This window comes from Squalius cephalus (assembly GCF_949319135.1).
Source record: "Squalius cephalus genome assembly, chromosome: 6".
Classification (NCBI taxonomy): domain Eukaryota; kingdom Metazoa; phylum Chordata; class Actinopteri; order Cypriniformes; family Leuciscidae; genus Squalius; species Squalius cephalus.
In genome coordinates, this window is record NC_137127.1 from 17,123,406 (window position 1) to 17,133,541 (window position 10,136).

Genomic DNA, 10,136 nt, shown 5'->3' on the forward strand with positions numbered 1-10,136 from the left:
ACATATGCACGTTTTATAAATGAGGCCCAGAGAGAAAGGGATACTTTCCCCTAAGAGGTGAAAAACAAGGTTTGAAACTCTGAAAAGGTCTTCTTTTGTTAACCAACCGAGTGAAAGGTGCTAAACTTTTAGAAAATGTTCTCATATAATATTAAGATCTATAGATTTTGGCCTTGTTACCAGCTCTGGTTTGTGTGATTTTCTAGCCATGCATGAACATTACATTTAAAATAAAAAAATAAAATCATCAGAATGGGAAACAGCATTGTATTCTGACTTTCCCATAAACTAAAGGAAAATATTTGATCTTATGATTTTATATTGTTTGAAAATTTTGTTTTTCTTACAATAAGATAATTTTACAATACAATAATTTTACAGTAATTTGGTAAATCTTGGAATGGTTGATGTTTGATATTAAAACCATTTACATTTCACGCATTGATAATTTTGTTAGATGCTAGATGCCATAATGTCAAGTGATTGATTCAAGTGAAAGTGCTAATAGTTAATTGCTGAATGATGACATTTAAGATCTTGCTTGTTTTTATTGTTCATTTGAACCACATTCTGCTCACAGAAGAAAATGAGAGTACATAACAAAAACACCTGAGTCTTCAGAAATAAGAACATTTTTCTAATGACATACAGGTTGTATCCAGTTCAGATGTGCAGTACAAAGCTGGATCTATTTTAATTCACCAACATGGATGTATATTTGATGTATAAAGCATTTGTGCAAAACATCACAAAAATACACAAACCAAAAGCAATAATCTAAAAATTCCTTCACAGTTTGTGCAATAAGAATAACTGCTCTTCACAATAATAATAACTATTTCTAATATCTGAGGAGGAAACCCATGAAGAAACATCTGGGTCATAAAAGAATGAAGAGAATTGACGAAATCGATCTATTTTTAGGACTTTTTCTTTTTTGAAGCAACCCCACTCACTGTAAGGTGGGTAAACTAACTATAGTACAGTAATGACAAACATTATGTCCAAGCACAATTTTTGTTTTAAAATCAGCATAAATTGCTTTCAGTAAAGAATGTACTACTATTATTACAATTTAAAATTGAAATAATTTACAATCAGTAATCAAAGTGGAGATGGATGGTGTGTTTTGATTTGGTTGCAAGTTGCAACATGACCAGGGCCTAAAATTAACGCTCACCAAGCGTAAAATGCATGTAACAATCGGTGTTGGCGAGTATTTGAAACAATGTCAATCGCCAATTGGTAAAAAATTTATGAATTTTAACCATGCAATGTTGCGAGAACAAAACGCTCTCCACAGTTGACAGGTCAGAGCAAACGGAAGTTATCATGAACTTAACAAAGGTCAGTAGACCAGGAAGATTTTAAAACAAGTGGTTCATTCATAAATCCATAAGATCTTACCTTCATGACCGGAAAACAGAACACAATGAGCACAGTGCTGAAAGGTATCAAAATTGGAATAGAGAATTGTGGAATTTCACTGGTATCTAAAATTTTGGTGCCATAACTTGCCTGTTTTTGCAAATCATTTGTGGCAAAAAGCTAGTTTTAGGCCCTGAACATGACATATTTGACAGATTCACTCTGGAACTACCTATAGTCTTGTTGGACAGATTATCAAACAGCTGCATGTCCCTTTCACCCTCTTTGAGATGCCCAAGTGACCCTTCACAAAGACCCTGGGCCTCATTTATAAAATGTTGCGTAGAAACCGTCCTACATTTGATTTTACGAATATTTCTCAAATGTGCGTACATGTGATTCAGAGTACGAACGTATGCACAAAAAACGTGCGCGTACCTCTCTTCCAGATGTAAAATTCATAAATTTTGCGTTGCTGAATTGTTTCAGATCTCCATCTTGTGAACGTCACCTAATTAATGTCATTAACATATAAAAGAGCACCAGTCAACATCCAAATGCTTTACTTGAGAAATATATTGCCAGGGCAAAGAGGATACTGACAATGCGCCGACAGACAAGTTACTTTTTTATGAAACAAAGTCTCATTTGTCTTTTTTTATTTTATTTTTATTCAAACAATAAATACCGTGTTGTGGCTCTTTGTGTTGTGACAGATCGCTGTACCGCCTCAGTTCAAGTGGCACGTGAACCAAAAATCTCTTCCTATTAGTTATAGCATGAAATAAACATGAATGAACATCAGAAGGTGTATGTTGTTTCAACCACGGAAAGACGTCAATACACACAATTGTTCAAGTTCAAGTTCACCAATGTTAATCTACTAACTCTGATAAAATGGTGGACAAAATCGGCGTTATGATTGGTCAGATTGCCTGTCAAAACTCCCAGCGAAGGGAATTTGTGCTGTAATCTGCCATTCATCCTCATTCTAAGACAAAAGTCAATAGCGATTGACTGTAACTTGACAGTGTGTAAACGTCAGTGAGCATTCAGAGCAGTCTCAGCTCTCTTCTTTGCCCTGACTGTCACATCCACACAAACACATTCATATGCTTGAGTTTTCATCATGGCTGTCTTCTCATTAATTCCCAAAAAGATTTTATCCTGCTCTCAGATATGCTTGCAACAAATCTCTTTAATATATAAAAAAAAACTCTTTAGTTGGCAAATAAAATGGATATAAACTTTTTTCCATCAAGATTTTTGGTTATAAAATATAAATGTATAGAGGAATGAGTATATTTCAGGTGTGTAACTGATAGCCATTTTGACATTTTCACAATTGAAATCCCTTAACTTTTTGCAGTTCAAACAGTCCTACAGTTTTGTGTACTAGTTTTACATGATGAAACCTAAAAACTGCAGTTAAAACTGCATGTATTTATTAAATGCTTCATCTTCATCTTGATGAGCATCACAAATTGTTACACAAAGTGTGCTTTTGTTGTAAAATATTACACTTAAAAAAAAGATTATAAATATTTCACCTAAAATTTCAGCTGAAAAATACAAGGACTATATATATTCCAGCTGAAAAAAATAATAAGCAATGTATATATTTATATTACATTCGGCACAGACAAAGCTTCACATTCCATAAAGAGTCTATGTAGATTACTAAAAGGTTTTTTGCTATATCTGCATGCTGCACAATTTGTATCAAATTAGTTCAGCAGTTCAGAACTGTGATTCCATTGATGTTGGTCATTGGATAATGCCTGTACATTCACAGAATAATAATTTATTTCTGTTAGAGGTTCAAGAAGAAACACCTGTGAAACTATCAGTGGTGTGAGGTAGAGTTCTCTCTGATGCTCAGGACAGTGAGAGGACAGCCATGATTTAAGGAACTCATCAGTACAACCCCAGAAGCAGCAGAGAATGAGAAAAGAAGAGGATGAAGAATCTGACGTGGTCACGCGGAGTCTGGTTTTCCCTCTTGCGTCTCCTCTTCTTTATCAGATGTTTCTTCTTTACTCTCTAAATCAAAGTTCTGCAATATAACATTAATAAAATCAGTAAATTGCATCATCATGAAGAGTATTATTCGATCGAACACACACACACACACACACACACACACCTCTAACTCCCTCATAACTTCATCCATAAAGTCGTTGGAGTTCTTCTTGTAGGACAGAGCCATCTGAATGGCATCTTTAAACACCTGTGGAACATTGCCAGAACATTAGAACTTCACACAGCAGGACCAAGGACTTCCCTTTAACCCTAAAACACATAGGGCCTTTTACACATGGTCACTTCGTGTGTTTTCTCTGATCAGATAGCTGTCCGGTCGAGCAAAAGCCAGGTGTAAATGCCCTCCAAAACGCTTTCAAGACGGATTTAAATCCGATCACTCAAATCACTAAACTGGACAAGTGTAAATGCATCTGGTTTTTGAAACCACATACAGTATGTAAACTTTAAAAAATAAACCAAAATGTTAAGAAATAAATGAGTGTGAGTGTGTGTTATAGGCCATATGACACGCTATAGCCAGATATGACAACGCTACAGCATCACGCATCACCACAGATGAGTAGCTGAGTATCTCTTCAGCAAGCCAATGCACAAACTGCCACAAATAAAACTGAAAGTAAGTCCCAGACACTCAACACACAATCATCTTCATTAAAAGTAGTGAGACTAAACAATCTTACCAGTGCTTATACCACTCTCTCTCTCTCAAAGATTGTGGTCTTTGATCTTGATATTAGCTGATGATAAATAAAATGCTGCTCATATCTGTTGCTTATGTTGACTTGAACTTTAGCAAAGGAATTGAAGATCGGATTTATATTTGTTTTGCGGAGACACATTTATGTGGCCAAGTGTAAATGGAACCGTTTTAACAAATCAGAAAGCTATCCGATCAGTAAAAATGTATGAAGTGACCAGATGTAAAAAGGTACATAGCTAAATAAAATTATTCCACAAATGCATCTGCAAGTCAAAAATGATACAATTAAGTGCTTATTCTTTTTAAAACTACATGTATTATCAATTTAAATTAAATGTTTTTTAGTTTATATGAAAATTACAGCAAAATTACAAATGTAGGGTTAATCATTTCTATTATAAGATGCATACAATTTCATCTCAGCAAAACAATAGGGACTGTGACATCTACTTTTAAAATTCATACTAAAAGTTCAGTATGCTATAGCAGCTTTTTTTACTGAATGCTCCCCTGGCTGTTGATCTGTCTGTCTAGGATGCTCTGTTTTCCATTCTTACCTTCACCACATTGGTCCCATCAGCAGCAGATACAAAGTAGAAGGGCAGACCTTGTTTCTTAGCAAAGTTGAAACTCTTCTGGGTCACCTTCATGTCAGCTTTGAAACAGCAGAACACATAAAAGAACAAAAGATTAGAGACATGCAAAGACTAACTCTGACTAATAATGCTCTTATCTGTAATCTCACAAAGGACATATGAAATGTACCATCTATCTTGTTAGCGACCACCAGACATGGAATCTCAGGCCGGTACTCTCGGAGTTCTTTGTACCAATTTGGGAGGTTCTTATATGTGATTTTCCTCTGGACATCAAACACCTGGCAAAAGCAATTGGATTAATTCTGAAAGCTTTTTTGAGATCTACTTTTTATGAAAAGCATTCAAAATAGGTTTCAGTTACAAAAAGCCACAACATATTTTTCACTCACTAAAATATGTTGTTGTTTTTTTTATATAAGTGGAGGTGTGTGTGTGTGTGTGTGTGTGTGTGTGTGTGTGTGTGTGTGTGTGTGTGTGTGTGTGTGTGTGTGTGTGTGTGTGTGTGTGTGTGTGTAAAATAAGTATAGGTTAAATTATTAGAATCATTTAAACTGAAATAAAAATACATTAAACCTAAATATTTAAAAAACAAATGACAAAGGTCATAACAAAATTACTAAAATTTTAAATATAGAAAATAAAACCTAATTAAAAACATTAAAGGTGTCCTATTATGCCATTTAACGAAGTCTTGACTTCGTTTTTGGGGTCTACCAGAATTTTTTCATACTTGATTGTTCAAAAAACGCATTATTTTTCACATACTTTACATTATTACAGCAGTGAGAGAGCTGCTGTAATAATGTAAAGTATGTGAAAAATAATGTGTCTGGGTCTGGGTCGAACACGCCAATTTCGATGAAGCCCCTCTTTCCAAAATACGAAATATGCTGTGATTGGTTAGCTGGCCTATTGTGTTGTGATTGGCAGCGCTTAGCGTCCCGCCCCTCCATAACTGTGAGTTCTTCTCTAATGTAAATATTAAGGATACCAATTCAAGCCTGATTCAGACCCTGACAATGTAAACAAACAAGAGGATCGTGCAGAACAGATTTCATGCAGACTTTGAAAGCACAGATTTCACAGGACGTTTCAGAGTGGTACGTTTTTTGTAATTTTCTTAATATAAATTAAAGATACAATGTTATCCACTATTTATTCATGATATTTGTCTAAAAACTAAGGTAATACAAACAGTAATCGATCACAAAACCATGGTTAATTTTCCTAAAGAGCAGTGAACCGTCTTACAAAAGCGAGAGCTTCTAAAAGCAACAGAAAACAAGCTGTTTTCCATCAAATGTGCAGCACACAGATAAATATTGGGGTTATAATGTTCAGGAACAGTGTTTAAAATAAGTTCAGCCTTAGAAAGGTCAATTAAATACGTTTTGGAAAAGTGGAAAAAAGTGCGTCTCTTTGACAGCAAAAACACTGTCTACAACAGCCAGGCCTCTTCCCCTTTTTTGCGTATTCCGTGGGCGGGGATTATTTAAATGAGTAATATTGTGACTTCATCAGATCCGGAAAAATTGTGTCGTTGTCCAAAAGTTCGTTTTAGTTCTTGAAAAGAGGATTCTGTTAAATAAAATATCTCCCTTTGGAGTGGACTTTGAGCTTTGTAATATTGCAGATATTTTTAACGCTCAAATAGCAACATTACACACTAACTAAAGTTGAAAAAGTGGAAAAGCATAAAATAGGAACCCTTTAATAAATACCATAATAGTATATAAATAAGAATAACTCAAATAGAGTGTTTTGTGACCGCCTCTTCTCTTACCATGATACAGGCATGAGATTTATGGTAGTAAGATGGGTGCATGCTTCGAAAACGTTCTTGCCCTGCAGTATCCCAGAAATCTGTGGTGAAGTTAAACAAGTGCATAAGTGCTCAGGTTGGATACACAAAGGCATGACTGCTCATCTAACATGAAAACTAAACTAAAACCCCTTGTATTATAAAGCTGCATGATTAATCATTAAAAGATCGCAATCTCGATTCAAATACCAACACAATCTTACTCAGTAAGAATCAGTAGCGAATAGCCAATAGATATAAAAGAATACATTAGAAGATGAAGCAATAGCATCTTCATCTAATGATATTATTTAATAATCTTAAACCATTTTTAATTATAATTATTTACCTAATTTAGGTTTTACACCTAAAACCGATTCCATAGTATAGTTCCCAGTTGTCATGTATAGGTGTAAAACAGCTTTCACAAACTCTTTTCAACCACACAGTATCATTATTTCTGTTACTATAATTCAAATGATCACAGAAGTACTAGCATAAAAGTTTATAGTTCGGATATAAACACAGATGTGTACGGTAGCGATCAAAATAGAGTAAATCATGTTATATGTGTATACAAATACATGTTATTTTGTTTAGTTTTCTATTCAGAATCATATCGTTATCTATATTTTAAACAACTAGGGGCGTTTACACAACAGCGTTTTCAAATAAAAACTGAAAACTTTTTATGCCTTTTTGCCATTCATGTACACGACAACGGCGTTTTGGCCTGAAAATGCAACCTTTTGAAAACGGGTTTCAAAGTGCAAGTTTTTGAAAACGATAGCTTTGCCGTCTCCGTGTAAACTACAAAAACGTGAATTAGTGAAAACGTTGGTGGCATGTGCATGCGTATAACGTGTTCAATCTACAGGTGCGTAGTGTTTTTTTACAAAGTGACATTGCCAACTACTGGCCTGACATGCATAATACAGCGTTTTTATCGTTTTGCACAGATCTGTGTGAACGGAGATCGTTCTGATAACGTTGTTGTGAGAATGCGAAAAACACAAAGGAAAAACTTCTCTGTTTTTAGAACATCATTGTCGTGTACTTAGTTTATCCAGAATCGTATTGGATTATTGACGAGAAAGCATCGCTATTTTGTGATGAAAAATCTCGGTTTGGGTTCAGAAAATTCACTGTGAACATGCACGACAACAACGCGTTTCTAAGCAACGCCAGGACCCACGAAGGGCCTTATTTGCTCTTGGTAAGCACCAGGCTGTTTTTGAAGATGCCTGATTCGTTTTTATTTGTAAATTTTAAAGTAGCCTATGTTATTCTAATGATTTCTCTAAACACAATACAACCAAAAAGTGGCAAAAAAGAAATACTGATATTACTACAACTACTATTAATAATAATAATACAAATTGAGAAAAGAATACGTTAGAAGATGAAGCAATAGCATCTTCATCTAATGTTATTATGTAGATGTGATGGTAATTTTAAACTATTTTTAATTATAAAAAATATGTTTGTATCAATTTCTGAAGGTGTAAACTTTGACCTATATTTTACACTTACTAGGAAACAAAACCAAGAAACAATTACTGGAATATCTTCTTTGTCTTTGACAAATTACCTGTCAGTAATATCAAACACAATAATCGTACTTTTTTGAGTTTGAGTAAGCAGCACGTAACATTCACAGAATGTTGTCTTGGTCGCATTCTTGACATGGGAATGACACAGAACAGAAAACAAATCTATATAGATCTGCTTGATGAACAGTCTGATAGAAAAGTCTTTTCTTTTGAAATCGATAGCTTTGCCGTCTCCATGTAAACTACAAAAATGTGAATTAGTGAAAACTTTGGTGGCATGTGCATGCGTATAACGTGTTCAATCTACAGGTGCGTAGTGTTTTTTTACAAAGTGACATTGCCAACTATTGGCCTGACATGCATAATAAAGCGTTTTTATCGTTTTTCACGGATCTGTGTGAACGGAGATCGTTCTGATAACGTTGTTGTCAGAACGTGAAAAACACAAAGGAAAAACTTCTCTGTTTTTAGAACATCATTGTCGTGTACTTAGTTTATCCAGAATCGTGCAGCTCTAATTCTTCATAAGACACGTGTATGAAACTTCATCAAAAAGGTCAATTATGTGCAAAATGTGTAATGTCTCAATAATAAAACTGCAAAATTCTTGTATACCAAAATAACACTGTTTTTGATGCCAAACTTACCAACCAGTATAGTTTGTCCATTGATAGTTGTGGTGTATTTGTACAGAGTCAAAGCGTAGGTGGACAGCTGCTGAGGCCGACTGATACATTTCATTAAGAACCTGTCAACTTTGAGAAGGAATGATACACTCACATACAGAGAGAGAAGGAGATCAAGCAGATCTTGGAGATGATACACACTCACATGCACACATTCAAACATAGAGACAGTTGATACATATATACTGTGCATATACACACACATAATGATGTCAAAGGATACTATCCATCCATAAGGAATCTCTCCATAAGCCTGAAAAGATATGAAAACCATTAGAAAAAATGCAAAAGCCTTCACTGTATGAAAGCAATAACACAGCTAACGTTACTCCATTAGTGTCCGTAACACATTAAGCATAACGTTAACTTACTTGGATTTTCCCACAGCGCTGTCTCCGAGGCAGATGATCTTGACTTGTTCATCAGCGTCATATTTCTCCAGGTCCAGGTCAGAAATGCCTCCTGCGTCCATTGCGAGACTAGAGAAGCAGCAGCAGGAGTTGAAACACTGAGCCTCTTAATACAGCGGGATTAGATGACAGCTGACCACACAGCTGAAACACGGCACTGCTTTACTCCATCACACGCTTTCTAACTCTATGGATATCGTTTGGTTAATCTTTTCAAGCAATAATTCGTAAAACAAACCGCAAATGGTACATTACCAAACACAACCCGACAGTGTTATTGCTTTGGCTAACGTTAGCTGACTAACGTTAATTAGCAGATTAGCTCGATTGTTACCTAAGCTATCTAACTATCTACGCTAAATACATATTTACGGTTTTATAATCTTCGGTGGCTATATTTAGGGCTCGTCGTAAGTTTGTTTGCATTCACGGATAGATTATTGACTAGAAAGCATCGCTATTTCGTGATGAAAAATCTCGGTTTGGGTTCAGAAAATTCACTGTGAACATGCACGACAACAACGCGTTTCTAAGCAACGCCAGGACCCATGAAGGGCCTTATTTGCTCCTGGTAAGCACCAGGCTGTTTTTGAAGATGCCTGATTCGTTTTTATTTGTAAATTTTAAAGCAGCCTACGTTATTCTAATGATATCTCTAAACACAATACAACCAAAAAGTGGCAAAAAAGAAATACTGATATTACTACAACTACTATTAATAATAATAATACAAATTGAGAAAAGAATACGTTAGAAGATGAAGCAATAGCATCTTCATCTAATGTTATTATGTAGATGTGATGGTAATTTTAAACAATTTTTAATTATAAAAAAATATGTTTGTATCAATTTCTGAAGGTGTAAACTTTGACCTATGTTTTACACTTACTAGGAAACAAAACCAAGAAACAATTACTGGAATATCTTCTTTGTCTTTGACAAATTACCTGTCAGTAATATCAAACACAATAAT

General features: G+C 34.9%; 1 protein-coding gene across 1 annotated transcript; it reads right to left on the reverse strand.

The window, feature by feature from the left end:
• Positions 1 to 524: 524 nt before the first annotated feature.
• rabl2 (RAB, member of RAS oncogene family-like 2) lies at positions 525 to 9,698 on the reverse strand. The gene is made up of 8 exons (XM_079874035.1): positions 9,125 to 9,698; positions 8,977 to 9,006; positions 8,715 to 8,794; positions 6,497 to 6,576; positions 4,880 to 4,991; positions 4,672 to 4,769; positions 3,515 to 3,598; positions 525 to 3,424 (listed from the first exon to the last, which is right to left on the reverse strand). The coding sequence occupies exons 1-8, from the start codon at positions 9,223 to 9,225 to the stop codon at positions 3,347 to 3,349; spliced, it is 663 nt and encodes a 220-aa protein (XP_079730161.1). The 5' UTR covers positions 9,226 to 9,698; the 3' UTR covers positions 525 to 3,346.
• Between the last annotated feature and the right edge of the window lie 438 nt (positions 9,699 to 10,136).